General features: G+C 40.7%; 3 protein-coding genes across 6 annotated transcripts in view; 2 read left to right on the forward strand and 1 right to left on the reverse strand.

Moving 5' to 3' along the window:
• LOC101746229 (nuclear pore complex protein Nup98-Nup96) overlaps positions 1-11,088 on the forward strand; it is a 47,398-nt gene extending 36,310 nt beyond the window's left edge. For all 4 annotated transcript variants that reach the window (XM_062671001.1, XM_038013893.2, XM_062671004.1 and 1 more), the window contains 11 exons: positions 160-282; positions 971-1,142; positions 2,890-3,052; positions 3,455-3,576; positions 4,093-4,221; positions 5,000-5,138; positions 5,862-5,964; positions 6,704-6,825; positions 7,412-7,512; positions 8,091-8,238; positions 9,044-11,088. In XM_062671001.1, coding sequence (XP_062526985.1) covers positions 160-282; positions 971-1,142; positions 2,890-3,052; positions 3,455-3,576; positions 4,093-4,221; positions 5,000-5,138; positions 5,862-5,964; positions 6,704-6,825; positions 7,412-7,512; positions 8,091-8,238; positions 9,044-9,106 — 1,385 coding nt within the window. In that variant the 3' untranslated portion in view covers positions 9,107-11,088. The remainder of the gene's footprint in view (positions 1-159; positions 283-970; positions 1,143-2,889; positions 3,053-3,454; positions 3,577-4,092; positions 4,222-4,999; positions 5,139-5,861; positions 5,965-6,703; positions 6,826-7,411; positions 7,513-8,090; positions 8,239-9,043) is intronic.
• Positions 11,089-13,163: 2,075 nt separating this feature from the next.
• Positions 13,164-15,884, reverse strand: LOC101746508 (gastrula zinc finger protein xFG20-1). The gene has a single exon (XM_004922298.1). It carries the CDS (start codon positions 15,882-15,884, stop codon positions 13,164-13,166), a length of 2,721 nt encoding a protein of 906 aa, XP_004922355.1.
• Positions 15,885-19,578: 3,694 nt separating this feature from the next.
• Positions 19,579-24,484, forward strand: LOC110385496 (uncharacterized). The gene is made up of 5 exons (XM_062671005.1): positions 19,579-19,714; positions 19,921-20,057; positions 20,922-21,056; positions 23,364-23,496; positions 24,353-24,484. The coding sequence occupies exons 1-5, from the start codon at positions 19,691-19,693 to the stop codon at positions 24,467-24,469; spliced, it is 546 nt and encodes a 181-aa protein (XP_062526989.1). The 5' UTR covers positions 19,579-19,690; the 3' UTR covers positions 24,470-24,484.
• The last annotated feature ends 1,928 nt before the right edge of the window (positions 24,485-26,412 follow it).

Here is a 26,412-nt window from a genome sequence, read left to right on the forward strand (position 1 = left end):
GACAGACTTTAATTTCCTCCCAACCTACCATCTTACGACACACATCGTAGTTGTTCACCTTATAATACCCGATCGCCATGTTGACCGTGTCTTTCTTACCCATACATTCATCCCTTTCACTCTAAACGTTCCGTTTCCCACATGTATATATTTTTTCAGAGTCCGACACGCACAGCGCTCGAATCTGGACTTTGCTGCTGGGCGGCAGGACGCTTGAGGCCTGCAAGCTGGCCAGGGACAGCGGGGACCTCAACATGGCCATGCTCCTCGCTCAGGCCGGCGGTTAGTAACACCAGCTCTTAGTCTCAATACTACAGTACAACGGCTGCCATAACCTTCAAACCGAAACGCATTACTGCTTCACGGCAGTAATAGGCAGGGCGGTGGTACCTACCCGCGCGGACTCACTAGAGTACCTACCACCAGTAATAACGCAAATTATAATTTTGCGGGTTTGATTTTTATTACACTTATATCTTCTCCGTCTAAATCACTAACACTCGAGTTATTCAAATCCATTTTTTATTATAATTGTATTCTAGGACAAAAAATAACCAATTCTTGATCAAGCTTCCATAACATAAAGATAAACATGCAGTTTCTAGGTTACCGGGAAATAAAGAAAGGTACGCGCATGCGCCACATTGGCAGTCTCACCGGGAGAGAATCGTGTGCTTTTTTGTCCCGCGTGGCAGGGACTAAAAGCGAACTTTTCATTCCGTGGGAAAAAAAGATAATGCATGCGTGTGTGTGTAATGTTTTTTTTTTTTGTTGATTTAATGTATTTTTATGCATAATTAACAAAAAATATTAACATTCTGCATTCCTTCTCTATATTCTCTATAAGTGTGAGAAATTTCATACTCCTCCGTCCGCGCAATTTTCGTAAAAAGGGGTGCAAAGATTTTGCTACACGTATTAATATATAGATAGTAGAAACCGAACTAACCGTGTGTTTATGTGTGCGCAGGCGATGCGGCGTACCGGGGGCTGGTGGCGCGGCAGCTGGCGCAGTGGAGCGCGTGCGGCGCCGACACGCACGTGGCGGGCGCGCGCCTGCACGCGCTGCGGGCGCTGGGCGGCGCCGCCCCCCCCGCGCTGGCGGGCGCCGGCTGGCTGCGCGCGCTGCACGCCACGGCAAGGTACGCCGCGCACTACGCTGCACTGGAGCATAGTTAAATTGAATACATGAATATTTAATTAAAATTTTCGAGATAACAAGGAAGATCTCCCACCGAGTTAAATGGCTCAGTAAACTGACGGTCAAAGTGTAGTTAAACGTAACATGTATATGCATATAACTAGTCAGGTCATAAGTATTGTCACACAGTAAAAACTTTTCTTTTAGATTGCTGGCCACAAAAAAGTTTATTGAATTCGAATTTCGAATTGTTCATGAAAATAAAAACTGTATACTTTTAGAATTTTACTCATTTTTAAATATGGAGTGGACGCTTAAAGAAGACCGTGTTGCAGTTATTGCGTTGCATCGTTGCGGTTACGCGCCAATTCAAATTTTTAACATACTGAAAAATTTGAATATAACCAAAAGATTCGTTTATCGTACCATCAAACGATACAATGAAGACTCTAGTGTAGATGACAGGTCAAGAAGTGGTCGCCCTCGGTCTGTTAGGACTCCAGCAGTGATAAAAGCTGTGAAGGCGCGAATTCAAAGAAATCCCAAACGTAAGCAGAAACTGTTGGCCCTTCAGATGGGGTTAAGCAGAACCACGATGAAAAGGGTGTTAAATGAAGACTTAGGGCTTCGGGCATATCGAAGAAAAACAGGACATCGTTTGAATGCTCGTCTAATGGACCTGAGACTGACGAGATGCCGCGCTTTGTTGAAGCGGTACGCGGGAAAAAAATATCGGGAAATTCTTTTTTCGGATGAAAAAATTTTTACCGTAGAAGAGAGCTACAACAAACAAAATGATAAGGTGTACGCACACAGTAGTGAAGAAGCGAGCAACCGTATTCCGCGTGTCCAACGAGGTCATTTTCCATCCTCGCTCATGGTATGGTTGGGAGTTTCTTATTGGGGCTTAACAGAGGTACATTTCTGTGAGAAAGGTGTAAAAACGAATGCAGTTGTGTATCAAAATACAGTCCTGACGAACCTTGTGGAACCTGTTTCTCATACCATGTTCAATAACAGGCACTGGGTATTCCAACAAGATTCGGCGCCAGCTCTGCAAATTTATCTTGGAAACGTCGTTAGCGAGATTTAGACATATTGTATCAAATATCGAAAAGTTAATTTTATAACCTGTTAGAATACAATATGTTTATAAGTCGATCGTAGTAAAAAAAAAACTTCATTATCTTAAAATTTTTAGTTAAGCCACTTCCAATTCTAAAGGTGCGGTATATACGATTTAATTTGCGATAGAACGAGTCGATTTCTACTTGTACAGTTTTCGCTCCCACCGCTTGTGAACAGCACCCATGACTTTTTTTTAAGGGATTTTATGACCTGGTAACTAAGACCTTTAAGTCATGTCTTATTTTAATTTATTTTCTTATTTTTATGAAAAATTATGAAATGAAATGAAGATGTTTAATTTGAGACATAAATCAACTGGGATGAAATCAAATGAAATGCGATGAGATGATATGGGATGAAATATAATCTCAGTAAAATGGTGGTCATCTACTGAGACTTTTTCATTGGACTTTTTGGAGGATCTCGAGAAGTCACGTCCAGCGGCTTTGTTTGATTTTCCCACATTTGTGCACTTTCACAGATATTAAACAGTTAATAAACCACCGTTATTACACATTTAAACCTGAAGAAACACTAAATAGACAAAATAAAACAAATCGCACAACTTCACTCCTCGCGTTCCCGACAAAAAGTCAGCACCCATAACTTTAATCTTTCAGATACATTTGCCCGCAAATTCCCTCGCTCGAGAAAATTATAAGAACGTACGAGGGATTCTTTAGTAAGGACGAGCAAGTCGATTTGACGTCATTAGGCGATGACGTCGACATGAGACCGCCCCTGCCGGATTACAATGAAGATTACTGCTACATCACGAGTAAGGTATGACCTGTTTGTAGAGTTGTATTTAGATGTGCCAATACACAAATGCGTATAAAATATTGACAGCTAAATTGACAGGATTATGATGCTTCATCAAATTGACAAGAACAAGTGCTTGTTAAATTTGACAGGATTATAAGTTGCTTGTTAAATTTTACAGGATTAAGTTGTTCGTTAAATTTGACATGATTAACTTGTTCGATAAATTTGACAGGATTAAGTTGTTCGATAAATTTGACAGGATTAAGTTGTTCGATAAATTTGACAGGATTAAGTTGTTTGTTAAATTTGACAGGATTGAGTTGCTCACCAAATTTGACAGAATTGACTTCCTTGTTAAATTTTACTACCTTTGCCTACTCTTTGTAATGTTGACGATGAATTTAAAATTATTTGTTCCAGAATGGAAATACGAAAGCGGTGTTGGATTTACGCTACGAGCTTATTAGAGCAAGAGCTTTCAATCAACGTCCGAAACTTAAGCCCGCAGCTTACACTCCGGATCCGAACGATTTTACACTGTGGTGAGTATCGCAACAAGTTAACCTACTGACTAATTTTATTTACACTGTGGTGAATTTCGAGAAGTTAATCTACTGATATTTTTTTTGCACTGTGGTGAATGTCGAGAGGTTAACCTACTGACTTATTTATTTGTGTTGGTATTTTGTTAAGTTATAATCTAAAGGTAGTACTTTGGAAGGACGTTGACCCCGCGCGATCATCTGATCCTTTTTTTAAGGGTTCACCTGGTGTTAAATGGTTACTGGGGCCCATAGACATCTACAACGTAAATGCGCCACCCACCTTGAGATATAAGCTCTTAAGGTCTCAAGTATAGTTACAACGGAAACGCATTACTGCTTCGCGGCAGAAATAGGCAGGGTGGTGGTACCTACCCGCGCGGACTCACAAGAGGTCCTACCACCAGTAATTACGCAAATTATAATTTTGCGGGTTTGATTTTTATTACACGATGTTACTCCTTCACCGTGACTTTCGGATTTGCTCTAACGTATTCCGTTTGTTATCGTTTCCAGCTTCCTCCTGGGCGCGTGGTTCGGCAGTCCGTCGGTGGAGAGCGTGGTGTCGGTGGCGGAGCAGCTGGAGGCGGGCGGCGCGTGGCAGCTGGCCACCGCCGTGCTGGCGTACCATCCGCACGGAGCCGCGTCAGTCAACCTTCGCTTACCCAGGGCTGCAGCGGGGAGCTCTTGCACAAACGAGCCCATAGAGTCCATAGCGTTCATAGAGTCCGTAGAGCCCATAGATTCCATAGAGCTCATAGAGCCCGTGGAGCCCATAGAGTTCATAGAGCCCATAGAGTCCATTGAGCCCAAAGAGTCTATAAAGCCTATAGACATGACAACGTGACCACTACCGGCTCGTTTGTGTCACGACCTCCCTCCACTTTCCCCGTTATCTGGAGTGATTCAAATGCGTCCTCATATGAGAACAGTCTAATTGGCTTCGCTCCAAACAAACATTCTTAGTATATCGGTCGGTCGATGTTCGAATTCCGGTGCTTTTAGGTACCTCAAGTACGGTCACTGTCCTTGCCGAACCCGTCGCTTGCGACGAAGGGCTCGACGAGTAAATTAACCCACAGACAACGGTAGGCAGTGGCTTGACTCTGCCCCTGACGTTGCTGAAGTCTAGTGCTCTCCACAAGCCTCGTTTGAAGAAGGACATGTCATAGCGCTCGGGAAATACCGTGGAGGGGAGCTCATTCCATAGCCGGATGGTACGTGGCAAAAAAAGATCTCTAAAAACGCACTGTGGATGAACTCAGTAGCTCCAAGCGACCACCTCTCGGCGCAACAGTTAGGGCCACAGAGTCAGTTAATATGCTATTGAGATGTGGACTTCTTGTGTCAAGTTGGGTGGCGGTCCAGAGATTATGGCCAGGCTGGGCCGCCAGTCTGCTGTAAGTGTAACGTTTCGCCACAGCCGATCCTCGCTGGTGAGGAGCATGATCTCGCGGCACGCGCCGTCCTCGGGCTCCGCCCCCGGCCTCCAGCTGCTGGAGCGGATCGGGGTGCCCGAGAAGTGGATCCACCTGGCTCGCGCGCACAGGGCCAAGTACGAGGTGCGTTCAAAGCAAACAGCCTAACTAAACACTGGTGGTAGGACCTCATGTGAGTCCGCGCGGGTGGGTACCACCACCTCGCCTATTTCTACCGTGAAGCCGTAATGCGTTTCGGTTTGAAGGGTGGAGCAGCCGTTGTAACTATATCGAGACCTTAGAACTTATATCTCAAGATGGGTGGCGCATATACGTTGTAGATGTCTATGGGCTCCAGTAACTACTTAACACCAGGTGGGCTGTGAGCTCGTCCATCCGCCTAAGTAATAAAAAAAAACAAATTTTACTTAATATTCTTATTGATGTCCAATTTTGCGGACCACCACTCATCATCAGATAACGAGAATAGTTATGTCATATCAGTTTAACCCACAGACACAGCCCACTGAATTTCTTGGCAAATATTCTCAGTGGGTCGCGTTTCCGATCCGGTGGTAGATTCTGCGAAGCGCTGCTCTTGCTAGGGTCAGTGTTAGCAGCACTCAGGTTTGAGCCCCGTGAGCTCACCTACTAGTTAAGGCGACGCTGAAATAGCCTCTCAAGGCTATCAGCTTAGGTAGGGAAAAAAAGAAAAAAAATGGAAGTTTTAGATTGAAAGGCTTAGTCACCGTGGCGGTGATGATGAAGCCGTTACACCTCATGCTCCACCCCCCAGTATCGAGTATGGGGTATCACCATGAGGTCTTTGAATGTAATGAGAATTGAGGTCGTTGGTGTCTGTTCCAGCACCAGCCGGCGCTGGAGGTGGAGCATCTGTTGGCAGCGCGGCAGTGGAGCGCCGCGCACCGCGTGCTGCTGGACGAGCTGCTTCCCGACGCCGTGCTCAACGGTCCGTGGACAACAACATAACCCGTGTGCTTAGCACGAGTTTTATTAACGTTCTCGATAGCGTAAAGGCTTCGTCAAACAAAACGCTTTTTTTTTATTGCTTAGATAAGTGGACGAGCTAACAGCCCACCTGGTGTTAAGTGGTTACTGGAACTCATAGACATTTACAACTTAAATGCGCCACCCACCTTGAGATATAAGTTCTAAGGTCTCAGTATAGTTACAACGGCTGCCCCACCCTTCAAACCGAAACGCGTTACTGCTTCACGGCAGAAATAGGCGGGGCGGTGGTACCTACCCGCGCGGACTTACAAGAAGTCCTACCACCAGTTATCTCCATACTAACTGTGATGAGCACTTTTGCGCTGACTGCCTGCCTCATATTGTCTTCTCGATTTAAAACTGTACAATCTCAAAACTTACAAACAGGAGAGTGTTTTAAAGGTTTGTGATATTTTTAATATTAATCGTCTTTGCAACATTTATTTTTTATTTTTTACCAGTTACATTATCTGTCTTTTAAAGTAAGATAAAATTATGTATTAATTTTGTTAATAGTAGTAAAAACATAGGTAAACTTAAAAAAAAAAGAACTAAAACTAAACTACGCTCTTTTGACAGTATTTATGAGAAAAATACTGGCGATACCAAATGTTAACGCCATATTAAGCCCAATTTCGAATGTTTTTAGAAATTGTGCACTTTTAATGCGAAAAGACGATATGTTGTGTGGTCCACAGACGATCTGCAAACTGTATCCCGGCTGCTGAAGACGCTGGAGGAGGCGGCCGAGCGACACGAGGTGGCCGACTGGGAGAGCGGCGGGCTCGCGCTGTCCCACTACATACACGTCTGTGACGAGGTGAATTTTTTTTTTCTACCTAAGCTTTAGAGGCTATTTCAGCGTAAATAGTAGGTGAGCTCACGGGGCTCAAATCTGACGAAGTTGCTAACACGAACCCTGGCAAGAGCAGTGCTTCGCAGAATCTACCACCGGATCGGAAACGCGACCCACTGAGGAGATCCGAGGAGAAACTGAGTGGGCTGTGTCTGAGGGTTAATTTACTCGTCGAGCCCTTCGTCAAAAGCAACGGGTTCGACGAGAACTCTGACCGGTGCTTGAGGTATCTAAAAGCACCGTTAATGGATCGGGAGGATCCGTAATGACATGACTTCCAAGAATAACTCGCTGTCTACAGATGACACTTTTTCAAGTTGTCCCCTATACAATAAGGTGCTTCTTACTTCTACCCTCCATGTATGTATAAGGAAATATGTGCTTAACACATGGTATCTATTCGCCCGGCGACTGCTTAACGTCAGGTGCGCTGTTAGCTCGCGTGCCGTCTCCAGCGACAAGGAAAACAATTTCCCTCCTCATTATTGAGAAATAGAAGTAAAATTCTGTATAATAACAGCGTGAATGTGAATTGAATTGCATTTTACAGATAATGGCGATACAGAATGAAGGCGATCAGTGGGGACGGCTGGAGGCGCTTCGCCCCCGCCTGGCCGCCGCCTGTAGGGCGCTGCCCCCTCCACAACACATGTAAGCATCAGACACACAATTGCTCAATAACGAATAAGAAGGAAATTGAGATTATCATATTGTAGTGGATGTCTATGTGTGTACACAAATAATGGTTTAGCAGATTTGAATGTAGTTCAAGGTGGGTGGCCATTCCTTGTTGATGTCTATGGGCTACGGTAACCACCCGATGGTACCTACCCGTGCGGACTCACAAGAGGCCCTACCACCAGCTATTACGCAAATTAAAATTTTGCAGGTTTGATTTTTATTACACGATGTTATTGCTTCATCGTGGTAGTAGTCAATTGTGAATATTTGTTGAGTACGTATTTCATTACAAAAATTGTTATCCGCCTGAGATTCGAACACCGGTGCATCGCTCAACACGAATGCACCGGACGTCTTATCCGTTCGGCCACGACGACTTCAAAAAATGTCACAAATAGTCTCTTGTAGGCTATCGGGCGTTTTCCCAGCAATATGATCGAAGTACTCAAGTGCGTGGCGTGGGCAGAATGTAGACAGTCTTTGTCGTGTCGTGTCGTGTCGTGCCGTGAACATTGCGGCGTCCTAAAGGCCGTCGTTGTCGGGTGCAGGTCGCCGCGTGTGGCCGCGGCCCGAGCGCAGATGGGGGGTCGCTTGCTGCGGCTGACGCTGTCCGCCAACCTGTCCGCCGACAAGCTGGCGTCGCTGGTGGCCGCCCTGAAGCTGCCCCCGGACTGCTCCGCCTGCGCCAGTCACAAGGTCCGTATCAATGTTTCTAGAAGAAATAGTAGGAGCAAGAGAGATTGTAGCGTAGTAGAATCGGATATAAAAGTTCTGAAAATAATCGTAATATCTAAATTTAATCTATTCTAATTAAAAAAATATGTACATAATTTAAAATATAATTTTTTCATGATATTTAACTGAACTGAATATATTATGAAAACAAAATAAAAAACAAATTTCTAATTTGTTTCTTGAAAAAACAAATTTCTAATTTGTTTTTTTTTAATGTGAGGACCAAAGATCGCTGTATGAAAAGAAAAAAATAGAGGTGAGAAAGAGATGCTTCAGTGCATCCCGAGATGAGGTTTAAATCAATCATTCATAAAACATTTTAGAATAGAATACTTAAGTAATGAAATTACTACCAAAACTGCCTAGATACCTCATATATTATTATAAATTTATTTCAACTGTTAACCCCAATGGACCAATATTGCAGAATCAAAATTACTTATTTTCCTCCATTGTACTTAAGAGTTCAAATAAATTAAATTTAACCCATTAAGCGCGAACCGTCGATAGATCGACCTTGTATTGATGCGTATAAAGTGCAAAGCGTCGGAATACCGAGGCAGTTAGATTTTTGGAAGTGACCATTTAAAATTAAATTTGCTGTGAAATTTAGCATTGATTTTTGTATGTTTCTTTAAGTTTAAATTTTTTTATAAAGGTTTTTTTTTTTACGAAAATCTCTAGAATTTTCTACAATATAGTACATATGTGAAAATTAGCTCAGCACTAAAAGGGTTAAATAAAAAATAATTTCTACTTTTTACAGATAACAACAGAACTCGCCGAACGCAGATTAGAAGGGAATTATACGGCCCTGCTTGCACCTTAACTTACAAAGATAGCTTGAAGATAAATTAGTGTTAATTTTTTGATAATTAGGAAATTTAATAAATGTAAAGTCCGACTAAAAGTTATTGCTAGAGCGAAAAGCGGGTTCTTGAATTGGCAACACTGCGATCCTTGGGCGGTGTTGCAGTATTATGATATTGTTTTGTATTCTGGTAATATTTTTGGTTGTTCTAATAGTTTGTGATCTGTTTTGTGTATGTAATTAATTGTTTAAGTATTATGTAATTGAATTGTTATTTTTTTATGAAAAAATAATAATAATTGAGTATTTAAAATTAAATCGTGCTTACTCACGTGTTGTAGAGATAGGGTTTCATCAAGTGATCACGAATGCTCACAGTACTAGCCTCTAATTGAGCGTTCCCCTTATTGTTTCCTAGTTAGACAAAGTTGAAAATAATTAATTATATAAATAAATAAAACTAGGTAAGATCATATTAATATTTTCCATTAAGGCTAATTATTAAACTTTAGTAAAATTTTAACGAAATAATTTAAAAAAATACTGAGTTTAAAAATCATTAAATTTGTGTTTTCTCGGTAATTATTATTGGCGTTAATATAAATTTAGTTAGATTTGTGTTATGTATTATCGCCTCACCTACTACATACAGTAAATATAAATAAGTGTTTAGGGTAGGTTATTGTTAAGTGAATTCGCATAGCAATAGTTAACTGACAGGAGATTGCATCGATTTTCTTTATGTAATTTAAGCCTTTGAGCGCGAACCGTCGATCGATCGACTCTCTGTTAATGTGTAAAGTGCGGAGCGTCGGAATATCGACTATTGCGTTTTTAATAAGTTTGAATATCTGTTTCAAATTTTCTTTGAATCTAGCATTGATTTTTAAGTTAAAGTTTTTTATAACTATAGGCAGCGGCTTGGCTCGGCCCCTGGCATTGCTGAAGTATATGGGCGACGGTAACCACTCACCATCAGGTGGGCCGTATGCGCGTCTGCCTAGAAGCGCAATAGGAAAAAAAAGGCAAGATGATTATCTTAATAGTATATTTCTTGTCTGAACTATTTCGCGTCTGCACTATTTCGCGTCTGCACTATTTCGCGTCTGAACTATTTCGCGTCTGCACTATTTCGCGTCTGAACTATTTCGCGGAAGAGCTGTAGTCGTGGAGTCTGAGAACTTTGAATTATACAATTTTATCTCTCGCCTTAATAATTCTAGTTGCATTGTTTTATTGAGGCGTTTGTTTGTACAACATTTGAATACTGCGCTTACATTTACAATGCATTTTAACTTTTAATCACACGGAAAAATTTGAAACTTTTTTTTTATATATAAAACACTGTAGTTGGAACTTTAGTCATTTGTTACCAAGAAAACTGTAATTTATACGTCTAAAGCAATAAGATAATAGCAAAACAAATTAGATTAGTTTGTGAAAGTAGTCTTAAATTATATATATTTTTTAAGCTATTGCATGGCTTTTATCTCGGGCTTTGAGTTCGGCGACCGATTCAAGAAATTCCGTAACGAAAATAAAACCTAACACCCCCACTCCGCCTACCATGTAGCTCGCGTTCAACACGCATCATGAAAAGTCTGCCCATCTCTCTCTCGCGCGGTCTAGCCTTATGAGTGTGAAGGGGACAGTTAATGTTTTGCTTTTGTTAATGTTTATAAATATAGCGCGGTCTTCTTTTATTATTGTCTAATTATAATTGTGTAAGTTGATAAAAAATGCTATGCAATAGCTTTACTGCGGCTGTCCCCGAGTGTCACACGTGTTCGTTCATTGCAAACTGTACTTCATTGATGTAGTAAGTTGCTCTTTTCGCATTGGTTACTTTTAAAGTTATCTAAAGTTGTACAAAATTGGTTTTAGTGTTTTAACGTTCCAACTCTTAAAGTTCCATCGTTGTAAGCTTAAATAGATATAAGAAATGTGTCTGTTGAATCAATTTTTTTTTTGTGATAAAAGAATTAAAGGTTATTCGCTAATGTGTCGTTTGTGATTATTTTTGATGATTTATTACCTTTGTGGGTAGAGAAGCAGACGGCTTATCTGATGGTGAGTGGTTGCCGCTGCTCACGGGCGATACCAGGGATATAGAAAACGGTAAGTAGAAGGATATGTCATGGGTCATACCAGAATCAGAGGGTATGTGGTATAAAAGAACTCTGGAAGCCCCGCCTATTTCTACCGTGAAGCAGTAATGCGTTTCGCTTTGAAAGGTGGGGCAGCCGTTGTAACTATACTGAGACCTTAGACCTTATATCTCAAGGTGTGTAGCGCATTTACATTGTAGATGTCTATGGGCTCCAGTAACCACTTAACACCAGGGGGGCTGTGAGCTCGTCCACACACCTAAGTAATAAAAAAAAAAGAAGCGCACCGTTGATAAATGTAGTCAGTTCTAAGTAGTTTGGAGGGATTCCTCGGGTATGAGGTGTGGTGGTAAAGAGGTCGATATGACAGGATCTTAGTGTTGTCTTTTACAGGTGGTGGTAGGACGTCTTGTGAGTCCGCATGGGTGGGTACCACTGTGATTTCTGGCGTGAAGTAGAAGGTAATGCGTTTCGGTTTGTAGGGAGGGGCAGCCGTTGTACTGTAAAAATTGTGACTTAGAACTCGTGTCTCAAGGTGAGTGGCGAGTGGCGACATTATCGTGGATAATGTCTATATGGACTTCTGTGAATACTTGACCGAATTAACAATTGTTGTTAACAAATATAGCAATTTGGTAGGTAACGACAACAAGGAAGATCTTCTACCGAGCTGGTGAAATTGCTCGGTGGACCGACGGTCCGAATTTATCTTTTTTTTTTAGGAAATAGGATTAGTGGCGGCTCGGAGGCCTGTCCAGTTTCACCAGGACAGGTGGGCGAGCAAAGGCTGAGCCAGGAGGGGTCCAAATGTTGTTTAACTTTTAATTTTTTTTTCCTACCTAAGCTGATAAGCCTTGAGAGGCTATATCAGCGTAACCTTAACTAGTAGGTGAGGTCACGGGTCTCAAACCTGATGACGTTGCCAACACGAGCCCTAGCAAGAGCCGTGCTTCGCAGAATCTACCACCGGATCGGAAACTCGACCCACTGAGAAGATCCGGCGAGAAACTCAGTGGGCTGTGTCTGAGGGTTAACTTTTAGTTTTTTTCCTACCTAAGCTGATAGCCCTAGCGGCTATTTCAGCGTAACCCTAACTTTAGTAGGTGAGCTCACGGGGCTCAAACCTGACGATGTTGCTAACACGAACCCTAGCAAGAGTCGTGCTTCGCAGAATCTACCACCGGATCGGAAACGCGACCCACTGAGAAGATCCGGCGAGAAACTCAGTGGGCTGTGTCTGAGAGTTAATTTACTCGTCGAGCCCTTCGTCGCAAGCGACGGGTTCGACGAGAACGGTGACCGGTGCTTGAAGTACCTAAAAGCACCGTTAGTGGATCAGGAGGATCCGAGATGACGTGTTTAGGGCGACGTGTTAACTTTTAGTTTATTGTTGTTTCTATATATGCAAGCTTATCTTGAAAATTTCGTTAGCGAGATTCAGGCATCTGTCAATTACTATGATGGCTACCCGCTACAACAGCTTGTCCTTAAAGCGCAATTTCTCCGCGGCAGAAATGAGTACCTTTGTATCAACAATAAAATATTTAAACCATCAGAATATTGTTTTAAATACATTTCAAGCTAAATAAAAATCAAATACATATTGTATTTTTTGTAATCATTTTATTCTTCGTATTAAACATAATAATACTTCTAACTTCATAAATACTTATGCAATGATTAAATTATAAGTTACGGGAGACATCAGGTAGGGGAATCGTGTCTATACTAATAGGGATATTTATACATTTTGGCTACTTTTTATAAGTTACAACTAACAGTACCTATTTTTAGGGTTATTTGGGATGCTCATGAAAGTATCCTCGATTGAGTCAAGCTTGAAGCCTTTCGAGTTCGTTTTAGAAGAATACAATTGCTATTCTAACTCTAACACAAGAGGCATCGAATAAAAATTCACAGAGCTATGAAGAAACAGACATAGACACACTACAAAAATCTTAAACACATTACATCAATTTACGTTTTCGCCCCCTCTTCACGACTTTATCGCTCGCTTTCCTGAAATGCGTCGGAGTGTTAGCTTTTTCCAGAGCTTTCGTGAACGCATTCTCGACATTCGATATAACCTTTGGCTTGTAATACTTGCTTTTCAACGGTTGCATGATGTCATCGACTTTCTTGTCGCCCAACAAGTGAGCCAATGGATTGACCGTCACTAACTTGGTACCGTCCGGTAGCTTAATCAGATCCTGACGTGTTGGCTTTTCGACTGGCTTCTTCGGTGGCTCCGGCATAACATCGTTGAGAACGTCATTAACTTTGACGATCCTGTAATAAGGTGCTTCGGGTAATAGATGCGCTATTGATATATTATGATTTGCGGGTAGTTTTGGTATGACTATCTTATGTGGAACATGAATTGTGTGTTTACGTTCATCGTGATTTTCTACTTCTTCCTCCTGAGCGACTTCCGGTATGCATTCTTTGCTCTCCTCATAATATGTGGAATCAAATTCCGTGTAGTTGTGATCATCTGTACCTTCAATTTTCTCATTGCACTCCAGGCCGGAGAAAACTGAGGGTTTTAATAGACTCTGCACTAACTGCACCTTGACTTTAACTTTCTCGCTTAAGTCTGGTTTAAATTTAACGGGCATGGCCAGTTTAACTTCCGCATTGAGGGGTTCGGGTGTGAATTTTTTCATGGTGATGAAAGGCTCCCTGTAAAACGGACTCGTGACTGGTTTTATTGATATATTACTTTCAATAACAATAGTCTTTTTAGAATCTTCCGGAGAGAAGTTTTCTAAGAACTTCTGCACGGAGGTACCGTCTTTGACGACTGTTATCTTTGCTGGTGTACATGTGGTGTCAGTTTTAACTCTCTTTATGGTCTGTTCAAATTTTTGTGACATCGTCAGCTCATGAGTGGATGTTCTCCCTTGTTTCCTCTTCTCAAGCAACATCTTCAGTGTGTCGATGAGCTGCGATGTGGAATGCTCTTTCTCGACATGTTCTTTAAGCTTTGAAACACTGTTGAATATTTGAGCGCATTTAATGCATGTTTGCAACTCATTCTTACTGTGTAAAGCCATGTGACGTTTGTAGTTTTGTTTGGTATAACAGTATTTATTGCATTTCGTACAAGTTACTTTCCTACGGTTGTCCTTTTTGTCTTTATAGTTCGAGAAAAGCTTTTCTGGAAATGCTTTTGGCGTTGGTTTGCTGTTTGTTAGCTCCACAAGCGGGATATCATCTTCGTCAGTTGAATCTTGTATTACGTATTCCTTTTCTACGGTTTTCTTTCGTCTTCCTCCCGTTTTTCTTCTGCGCTTCTGCTTTTTAGGTTGGGTCTCCTTCATTTTTTTCTCTAATTCTGTCATATAGCACTCTGTTTCCGTTGCTGAGAGTACATTTAGAATTGATTTGTAATCAGATGCATCAGACTTCTGATTCGGAAGGCTATATACTTCACTGTACATGTTACACATTCTCTTATCTTCTTCTGATAAAACACAGGTGGGAGTGAAGGGGTTCTCAGATTTTTTATCGGCAAAATATACATGGTAATTCTTGTCGAACTCAATAAAGCCGACACTATTGTGGTCCAGTTTAATGTGTATTGTGAATTTTTTACGTATCTTAAACTTTTTGTTGCATATTTTACACGTGTAAGGCTCTAAGTCCTTGTGTTTCATATAAAAATGCGAGAATAGCTTCTGTGGATGTTTGAATACCGTTTTGCAATCCACACACTCGTACTTATACAAATGTAGCTCCGTACGGTGGACACGAGTCATGTGTTTCATGAGTGCAACCTTTCCAACGCACTGTCTATAACAAAACTTGCAGGTTTTCACTTCTATTGACAGAGGATGCCTAGAAATTTGATGTTCAGTCAGATCGTTGACGGAATGAAATATAATATTACACATAGTACATTTTACAGGTTTACATTGCCTAATGTGGTTCTTGTAATACATCGAGCCGATCAACTGATAGCATTCCTTGCATTGTATCGTTTTGTCAGTCTGTACATGATTACATGACGAACTCATGACCAAATGCGAAAATAGGCCTCTGCGTAGCTTGTATACGTTGCCACAGCTATCGCACGCGAGCGACCGACAGTTTTTCTCTTGTAAATGTTGTATGTAAAGATCCAAATCGTTGGTTTTGTAGTCACATACGGTGCAAGAGTAATCCGAGTCATCGGCTTTGACTTTGGTGAACGTCGACATTTTCATGTTCAGTACAGACGATAGGAACGGGTACAGGTTATGCAGGAATACGCCTTCATCGACGTGTTTATGGTTTTCCACCTCGTGCCGTTCTAATTCCATTTCGTTGATGTACAGCGCTGAGCATTGCGAGCACGCGTTGTATTCAGATTTGGCGGTATAATGCTTTCGCGTATGCTGTTTGTATTTGTTGAAATCGATAAACACACGCGAACAAAGCTGGCAAAACTTCGAGGCGGCGAGATGCGAGTCGCGTATGTGGTAAGCGTATTCCTCGACGTCGGCGTATTTGCATTCGCAGAAGTCGCACGTCTTCCGCCGCTCCGTGTCGGTCGATACCGTGCTGTGAACTTTTAGGTGTTGTTTCAGATCTCCGGGATCGAGAAACTCCGCGTTGCATATTGAACATATTACATCGACTTCAGCATCGTACTGTAGATCATTGTCGATGTTCAAGACGGTCTCGAAATTTGCATCACCTCCCATGGTTGTACAAAGGTTAAATTAATATAATAAAATACTTATATTTGCAGTTCCTCATTGCCTTTCGGCGTGTTTTCAAGTTTTACTAGTCAGTGATTACACAAATTGTTTTTTTATGATTAGCCAGCCTTAACTGTCACTGTCAAATTGATTGTCAAGCCGTGATAATAATAGGATTTTCCAATAAGAAAGGCGAAAGTATCAGACCATACAGTCTAATCTGTTATAATTCAGTTTCATAAAATAATGTAGAGTGAAAAATTATATTGATGAAATGGAATGAAGTTGATCTGTTTGAGACTCTAATTGATTAGGATGAAATTATATCTCAGTGAAATGATGGTTATTTACTGAGAGTTCGATTGCCTTTTTGGGAGAATCCGAACGTAGCTTATGTTCAACGTCTTTTTTGTTTCGTTTTTCCACTTTCACAGATGCGAAATGGTTATTGTATTGTATAAACAGTGTGTACAATAAAGAATGGTAAATATGTGAACCACCGTTATTATACTTTTAAGCTGGAAGAAGTACTAGGTTAGTAAATAAAATAATTCACACAATTTTTATAATTGCTGTTACCGCCAAAACGGTTTTCAAATTTAGGATGATAAGTGAATCTATTCAATAATTATTATCGATAAAATTATCATCGAATCAGGAATCAATAGCTGCATGATTGAGCTATATAGTCAGAATATACTATATAGTACTAGAGCATCTAAATTTTACATCCTAGCAGTCATTGAGTAGAGTGGAAATATTAGAGCCAATTTATTTTAGCCATGTTTGCTTGACCTATATCACACATTAACCACAAGATATTTAATTGACAAAGGCTTATCTCGTGTAGCGCCCGTGTGTAATCATTACTCCAGCGCCCTCTAGTAGGCGCGTGGTTAAAATTGAATAGTTAGTAAAATTATGGAGGGCAGAGATAAGGAGCACCATCTTGTTGAAAGGACAAATCCAAAAAGTATCCATCTGTAAACAGCGAGCTATTGTTGTAAGACTCACCGAAATAGCACTAACGTAGAAAGTGAGAATGATATGAATATAGCAGTTTTAATCGGAGTGAAATGTGCCGTGTTGAAGTGAAGTGTGGTAATTTATAGCGCTGTTTTTTAAATCTCACCACTTGCTACACTGGCGCCATCTTAATTTTTCCTTTTCAGCGGACACTTTTTAATACTGGGTGTTAGGTTAGACAGCTTCCGAAAACGAAGACAGACGATAGTACGCATGACACCTTTGATGATGGGACGGAATAAAAACGATACTGATTTAAAAAAAAAAAAATGTGTGGTAACGTGGGTCACCGGATAGGAACGAAGTTCCTTATTATAAAAATATTAATTTTAAGTTCTATTCGAGGTATAAAGAAAATAACTATTCGGGTATACATTTTTTATTATGATTTTTTTATTGATAAAAATAAAATAAAAACTACTTTACAAAGTTATCAACTTTATTTTATTCACAATGATTTATAAAAAATATATAATGAAAATATGTTATTTTTTGTACATTATTACAAAGTTAAGTCGTACACTGTGTGTATTACTAATAAAAATCTTACGTTACGGACGGTTTCCCCTGGTTAGGGTACCCCTCCGCATCGTCCCATAAGGAACTTCGTTCCAAAGTAGTTTTAAAACGTTTTATTAGCATTCTTTACGCTCCATCATGATAGTACAGCTAAATGAAACGGTAGTTACTCTGATGGCATTCCTTACTTTTAGTCTCCATAGTACAAATGCAGCATGTTTATTAACAGTGCCCATGCCAGCGCCTCCTAACCCCGCTACGTCCCAAACCTTCAACACAGGCAGAACTGCCTCTGTTAATAAGTACTATCTGAGCAGCATTATCTTAACAGATAGTTTAAAAATTCGAGCTGCTTTGAAAACCGGATGTAGGTCTTGATACTGTATGCGCTTTATCTTTTCCTTTTCTTCCTTGTGGTGGAGCGAAGGTCGTTGTAGGGTCTCCAGGAGATGTGAGGGAACGTGAGCTCGGCCAGGAGGGGTGGGTTTTGCTAACAGCTGCCCTAGCGCTTCCGAAGGAGACCTAACAACTCAAGGGTAGCTACCTCGCGAATGCATCCACTACCGGATCGGAATCGCGACGCGTTGAAAAGATCCGACGAGAGACTCAGCTGGCTTATGTATGGGTTAAGTTGGACTATGGGTACGGTTACCAGGGTATGCCTGTTAGAGTCGCAGACGTCCAATAACTATGTCAGTGTCACGGTCGAATTCGTGAGGATGCGCCCAGTTGCGCGCAATATATCGACAACTGAAAATTTTCATTGTACACTGCGCGTTTGTTGTAAATAAACGTTTTGATCCTAGAATATAGTTTTTCGTTTTGTTTTTCTATCCGAAATATACATATTTATATTCACTTGAATAACAATACATACTTAAGTTTTTTACGAGGATTCTTATCGATACTACGATATGAAGCGAATTATTGTTACGGTGAAAATATTTTGTGGTAAGTGAAATGTGTAAGAAACATTTCGAAGGGTAAAGGCTGTTTGGTGTAGGCGACATTTTTGCATCATAACCGGAGAGCCATTTAAAGCTTAAAATTTGCAAAAAAATATCGTAACAAAAAAGGTTTTTCAGCTATTTGAATCTAGTAACCTTCATTGAAGTTCAATTAAAAACATCGAACTGTTGATGCTGATACCAAATGGATCATTAGTTACAAATATATATGTCGGGTATTAAGCGAAATGTTGCTTGAACCGAATACGCCTTTCACACCTCGATATTATGGATGAAAGAAGTCAAGGATCAGTGGCGAGCCATCAGAGAGATCTGTATCCAGCAGTGAACTATAGGCTGATAATGATAATAATGTTTTAGTATTGCTAGCGGTGGATTCGAGGAAGTACGACATAGAATCCGAATCCATTAGGCTCTACGGGGAAAACCTTCAGTCGGTTTTGATTAGATTCAGGAAGTCGCCTGAATATCTGAAGATTTTAAATGAAAAGGTATTTAATGTTAATTTATGTAAACGCGTCGAAGATATATATATATATATATATTTATTGCTTAGATGGGTGGACGAGCTCACAGCCCACCTGGTTGTTGAGTGGTTACTGGAGCCCATAGACATCTACAGCGTAAATGCGCCATCTACCTTGAGATATGAGTTCTAAGGTCTCAGTACAGTTACAACGGCTGCCCCGCCGTTCAAACCGAAACGCATTACTGCTTCACGGCAGAAATAGACAGGGTGGTGGTACCTACCCAGATTCACAAGACGTCCTACCCTTACCCATAAAAATGTGGACATAGTCGATTTCCTCACCGAGCGAAAGAACGCGGTTTTGACTGCCACACCACATGATAGTCGCACATGGGGCCTTTTAAGCCGCATAACGCAGTCAGCGTGTTAAGGACAGCGGTCTGTCCACCCACCAGACTTCGCTTAATTATTAGAAGACCCGATAAACCCGGATAAACTCGATGCTTAATGTTGAAGCGTATAAATAAACTCAACGTGTGTGTTGTTACTTAAGCTATGCGCCGTATTGAAATGTTAATGTATTTTTGAAATAACAATACGAGAATTAATAAAAGAAACTAGAGGTCCCGCAGTAGTCGAAATTCGACTATAAGTAATTAATTGGAATTGTAAGTTTGTACACTATTATGATTGTATTTTATACTTCTATACTCACAAATTTCGGCAAGACTATACTATAAAAATATTAACAAAGACAAACAATATTTAATTTATTCTCAAGTTGACAACATATGTCAAGAACAAAAGTTTGACAATAAATAGTATGCATGCGTGTGTGCGTCAAATATATGGTATGTAGTGTGTGTAATGTTTTCTTTATTGATTTAATGTATGTTATATGCATTATTTTAAAAAAATATTAGCATTGTGCACTTCTTCTCTATATTCTCTATAAGTGTGGAAAATTTCATACTCCCCCGTCCACGCAATTTTCGTAAAAAGGGATACAAAGTTTTTGCTTCACGTATTAATATATAGATTAACTTAAAATTCACAGGTGAAACAATTGTACGAGTATTACAATTTAGCTCTGGCGCAAACTTGGACGTATCACGACGAAAAAATGCGTCAGGAAATAGGAAAGATGTTTAAGTTAGGTCCTAAAGTAGATTCGACGAGGCGACTCTTCAGCGAGTAAGCATTTTATCATATTGAGTACCTAACTACGCTCGTGGCTTCGTTCACAACAAAATGGGAGGGATAAGATAAGGTATATCATAGTTGAGCGTTTAACTGCAAAGACTTTTTATTTTTATTTTTTTTATTGCATTGATAGGTGGGCGAACTCACATCCCACCTGGTGTTAAGTGGTTATCGGAGCCCATAGACGTCTACAACGTAAATGCCGCCACCCACCTTGAGATATGTTCTAATGTCTCAGTATAGCTACAACGGCTGCCCCACCTTTCAAACCGAAACGCATTACTGCTCCATGGCAGGGAAATAGGCATGGTGGCGGTACCTACCCGTGCGGACTCACTGGAAGTCCTACCACCAGTAATAAATTGGATTTGGAAAGTAAAGATATAGTTCATAGAATCGATAAGCTGGATTAGCGACGATCCCTGGGGCAGACGGGTTTTTAAACGAGGCGCCTTTTGGCTAGCTGGGGCAACTATTTACAAAGGGTGGCCGAATGTAAATGCGCAAGGAGAACCGAAGACCAGACTCCAATTCGTAGGGGTTTATCCCATACCCTTGCATCAGCCCGCTGAGTTTCCCGCTGAATCTACTCAGGGGGTCGCGATTCCAATTCGGTAGAAGAGTCATTCGCGAAGCAGCTGCACTTGAATTGTTAGGTCTCCTTTGGAGGCGCTCGGGCGGCTGTTAGCAAATCCCACCCCGCCTGGCTGAACCTTTGCTCGCCCACCTGTCCTGATGAAAGTGGAAAGGCACCCGGGCCACCAGTAATCCTTCATTCATAAAAAAAGTAGAGGTTTATAATCTAGCAGCGGACAACCATGGACTGATGATGTTTATATTGATCTTCTATTCTAGTGTACAGACATTTGATTTGGAACAGCTCTCGGATCCCTCCGAGATTTCGTCGGAAAACCTCACCGTCTATACGGATCTGCCGTTGAGTTTATCAGAACGAAACAACTTGAAGGATATTGGCTTCGAGAATGTTGGGTGCGTAAATTTTTTATGAAATCGTTATGTTGCTGCATTATTACCCTATTAGTAGTTCCTTGGAATTTGCTGTCACTCGACGGAGAGTGTCCTTCAGACTTTTGGGTGGAGACGGGAGGGGCATAATTAGCTAAACTAGTTATGCGAGAAAGTATTATGCGAAGCGATTTATAAAAAAAAAATGCTTGTCTGTAAAGTCGGCTTACAGAAGATACGTGAAAACGTCAGTAGCAGAACTATTCGAACTGCTAGCTCGGACGTCGCGCGAGAGAGATAAATGTAGCGCAAGGTAACGCTTGGGCCGATCGTGCCTCTTTATCGCTCGTTCCGTGCTCTCACTTGCACGCTCAGGCTCAGGCGGAACGTGACACTTTTTCGTTCGTGCAGCCCGTGTTCATCGATTTATAAAAGCGTGGGTGCTTTTCAGTATATTATCAAAATAACCCTTCTACTCATATCTGTTCATAAAATATTTATAACTACTACTTTTTTTATATTAAAATAATTTTTTATTACATTATTTTTAATTCAAATTTATTAAAATTTATTTTCTATTTGTTTGTTGGATTTTCTATAAAAGCGTATTTTATTAGTTTTTTAAACTATTATTTATTTTCTCATTTTTTAGTTGAATTTCAAATTTTTCAATTCTTTGTTTTTTCAATATATATTTTTTTATATTGAATTTTATATTGTTAATAAGTATACCAAATTTCAAGTTAATCCGACGTTTTGAAGGGGGTCAAAATCATGTTCAAAGATTCCGTTACATACATACATACAACAAACTAATAAAAGCGTATTAAAATGGTGCTCGATGTGGCTTGTCGGGTTCGTCTAAAAAGTCCACTGAACTCTCAGTCACTTATTTAATATCATCTCGTTTTGTTTCATTTATCTTCATCCCAATTGATTGCGGTCTCAAATAAATCAGGTCGCAGTAATATCTTTTTGACAAATTAGGTAGGGGCAAGGAGAGCTGAAATGGTAGACAAGTTTAAAAATTGTCCAATCATGAGCAGCAAATTATAAGTCAAAAACTTACCACACCAGTGCCCGCGTAGCAACTGGTGGAGTGTGAATACGGCAGTTGTGACGGACTGAAATGTGCCGAGTTCATCTATATTTAATATTATAAAGAGGAAAGATTTGTTTGTTTGTTTGTATTGAATAGGCTCCGAAACAACTGAACCGATTTGAAAAATTCTTTCACTATTTGGAATCTACACTATTCCCGAGTGACATGGGCTATATTCTTTTTTCAAAAAAGTTAGGGATCCTTACGAAAACTCCAATAATGTAACCCAAGGTGTAAAAAAATTACCTAAAATATTCTTTACATCGCGTGCCCTGCGAAAACTATTGATGACTGAATAAAATAATGCACTACGACTTTGTAGAACACATTATTATTTACAAAAAGTGTCGCAACAGCATATGTCTAACTAGTATAGTTATGCCGCAATGAGTGTTCTTTTATTTAAAAAATAAAACAACGTCAATATCGTTGAAATTTTTGTTAAAGATCGGAGCGGAGCCGTACCGGGCCGCTAATAATTTAATAAAATATCTTTTTTCGCTAACTTTAGCATGACACTCCTTGCTCCGGAGGTGCCTCACTGATAAGTCGCTTTCCGAAGGACACTTTCATACACAGAGAGTGGTCCTTACCTGCACCATCCATATCTCCATATTGTTCTGAAGATAGGAGCTTGCAATCCCCAAATTATTACAACTAAACCCTTATCACCTCTTCGTCCTATGTTAAGAATTGGTAATAAGGTGGTAGGACCTCTTGTGAGTCTGCACGGGTAGGTACCACCACCCTACCTATTTCTGCCGTGAAGCAGTAATGTGTTTCGGTTTGAAGGGTGGGTAGCCGCTGTAACTATATACTTGAGACGTTAGAACTTATATCTCAAGGTGGGTGACGCATTTACGTCGTAGATGTCTATGGGCTCCAGTAACCACTTAACACCGGGTGGGCTGTGAGCTTGGCCACCCATCTAGGCAATAAAAAAAATACTTCACATCTCTATTCATGTTCAGACGTTCATACGCTGGATCTCGAATATTAAGACGCCTTTATCTTCAGCGGATACCAAAGCCCTATTTCGGTAGACTACCCTTCAGATCAGCCAATGTTGATAGCGCTGTCACTTGGAGACAACAAGGCATCTGTCTTGCGATGGGGGATTAGGAGATCATAACCGCTTCGCTTGGTACGAGTATCCTGGACGTCCTAAAGGATGCGTATATTACGTTTATAAAAAGCATAAAACAATTGTGACTTATTTCCTGTTTTAGCCGTATAATACACGACGTGATCAAGAGTTTTAATCAAAACGGAACGTTCGTCAGATCTACTTTACTTCCCGGTGGTGGTAATATTGATAATAAAACACTTACATCGACTACAGAGCATCCGGAAGTTCATAAGGTATTTATTTACCTTAATTTAAATATCTATATCTATCTAATATAAGCTGACCCGTCAGACTTCCTAGTGCCTCAATCGATAAATAAAAGACCTAAGCTTTTGTATAAAATAAACTTTAAACAAACAAAAGGAATCCGTCCGACGGGGGACACATCAAAGGAAAAACAAAATTGTTATTTTTATTTAATTCCGAGCATTTTCATATTTATCTACCTTTTGAACCTTCTCTCTCTGGACTCTCTCTCTTCTCTGGACTTCCACAAATAATTCAAGACCAAAATTAGCCAAATAGGTCCAGCCGTTCTCAAGTTTTAGCGAGACTAACGAACAGCAATTCATTTTTATATATATAGATATATCGGCTATTTCTGTCTTGAAGCAAACATAAGTTTTAAAACACGAGCGAAGAATAGTCTTTTAAAATAAGAATTGATACTTTCAAGTATTTTCTTTCGACTTCTTTTATCTTATGTCCTATACCACACTACTATAGACACAGTCCTCTGCAGCTCTGTACTGATCCCGAGCTTTTCTCGTGTACAAACAGACATAGATCCGACCTATATCTAGCCGAGGGTCCTATACCACACTACTATAGACACAGTCCTCTGCAACTCTGTACTGATCCCGAGCTCTTCTCGTACACAAAAAGTCACAGATCCGACCTACATCTAGCCGAGGGTCCTATACCACACTACTATAGACCCAGCCTTCTGCAGCTCTATACTCATTCCGACCTCTTCTCGTACACAAACAGACACAGATCCGACCTACATCTAGCCGAGGGTCCTATACCACACTACTATAGACACAGTCCTCTGCAGCTCTGCACTAATCCCGAGCTCTTCTCGTACAGGTCACCTCTACCGACGTGGATGTTACAACAATTACGAATGAAGGACCATCGAGCACCCACACAAATTTCAAATACAGGGCACGCAAACCCGAAACATCAATGAATGATTTAAATTAAATTTTAAAATTAAAATGTTCGTTTCATTGCGTAAATCACAACTGTTCAAATTGATTTAATTTATAAAGGAAATCGTGAGTGACCTTCATCGAAAGAAATCTAAAAACTTGTGTCCTACCACAGAGGGCAGACAGCGACTTGGTTATGCCTCTAGTATTGACGAACTTCAAGAGTGACATTACCTTACTGAGGCAACAAGTAAACAATGAAATAATTATGTGGTGTCAGTGGAATTCTTCGATTGAAACACATTTAATCTTCCCAGTGATAAAGATGGAACGTATTCGCAATACGCTCTGCCATCCATAAAATTAGAGGCTGGGAGAATTCGCGAAGGGGAAGCAGCAGCTAAGTGTGGCATCGTGATGAATGATCGAGCAGACTATTCTAATATGATCCTCGTTAAAACTGAGCTTTGTTTGAGGGGTAGCCGTAAAGATTTCAACACAAGACAATGTTGCAGGAGGAACTGCTCTGAGCTAAGTAGTGGAAAAAATTTGCAATAACATTATTATTGTAAAGTGTGTTTGATCTAATTGACAAGACGGTCTGTTACGATACTCCTATTTCCTAGCGCTGGTTCCATTATCAACATACCCGGATAGCATCAGCGCTCATAATCCTTTATAAGAGACTAATTCCTTCCTTTCAGATCCGGTCATTGTTCTCGTCGAAACCGTCGCTTGCCACGAAGGGCTCGGCGAGTAAATTAACCCAGAGACACAGCCCACCGAGTTTCTCGCCGGATCTTCTCAGTGGGTTTCCGATCCGGTGGTAGATTCTGCGAAGCGCTGCTCTTGCTAGGGTTAGTGTTAGCAACGTCGTCGAGTTTAATCCCCGTGAGCTACTTGTTAAGGTTACGCTGAAATGGTCTCTCATGACTTAGCCTTTTAGACTTTTTTCTCTCAGCTTAGGTAGAAAAAGAAAAAAAACTTCCCGATCAGTCCTATTTCTGATTCCGCGCGTCACAGTTGACGTCATTGCCGTTATAGTTTTTATTGAAGTATTTTTTTAACTCGCTTTTCTTATCTCCATACGTATGTTAGTGTGGAAGTCGCCATCACAGAACATAAGATATTCGACAGATGCCTAAATCTGGCTTACGAAATTTTCAGGATAAGCTTGCATAATATATACAGGTTCTGAACAACAACATTCAGACCGTCGGTCTACCGAGCAATTTCAACCGCTCGGTGAAAGATCTTCCTTTTTTTATAGCTCTTGTAGGCAGACGATCATACGGCCCACCTGATGGTGAGTGGTTACCATCGCCCATGGACTTCAGCAATGCCAGAGCAGAGCAAAGCCGCTGCCTACCGTTAAGTAGCCTCCACAAGCCTCGTTTGAAGAAGGACATGTCATAGCGCTCAGGAAACACCGTGGAGGGGAGCTCATTCCAAAGCCGGATGGTACGTGGCAAAAAAGATCTCTGGAAACGCACTGTGGATGAACGCAGTGGCTCCAGGTAGTATGAACGAATTCTACTCCGGTGGCGGGAGGTGTCGTGGTAAAAACGAGATGATGGAATCATCTCAAATAATTCCTTAGAGCACTCCTCATGGAACATATGTTACCAAATACAGAGAGAAGAGAAGTCCTTCCGCAGACCCAGAGGTTCAAAACGGTCCCTGAGACGATTATCGACAATCCGAACAGCCCTCACGACCTTAATTCCCCTCCCCCTAACTCCCAAATTAGGATGTACATATGAACGGACACTTTGACCATGATTTTGACCCAATTCAAAATGTTGCATTCATTTTAAATGATCATCTCTCAATTTTAATACGCTTTTATTAGCTTCAGACGTATGTATGCTTGTAACGGTATCTTTGAACATGATTTTGACCCCTTTCAAAACGTCAGATTAACTCGAAATTTGGTTTATAAAGGACCGATTTTTTTAAAACATTATATTAAAAAAAAATTGAAAAAATTGAAAT

Source organism: Bombyx mori, chromosome 11 (assembly GCF_030269925.1).
Source record: "Bombyx mori chromosome 11, ASM3026992v2".
NCBI lineage: Eukaryota > Metazoa > Arthropoda > Insecta > Lepidoptera > Bombycidae > Bombyx > Bombyx mori.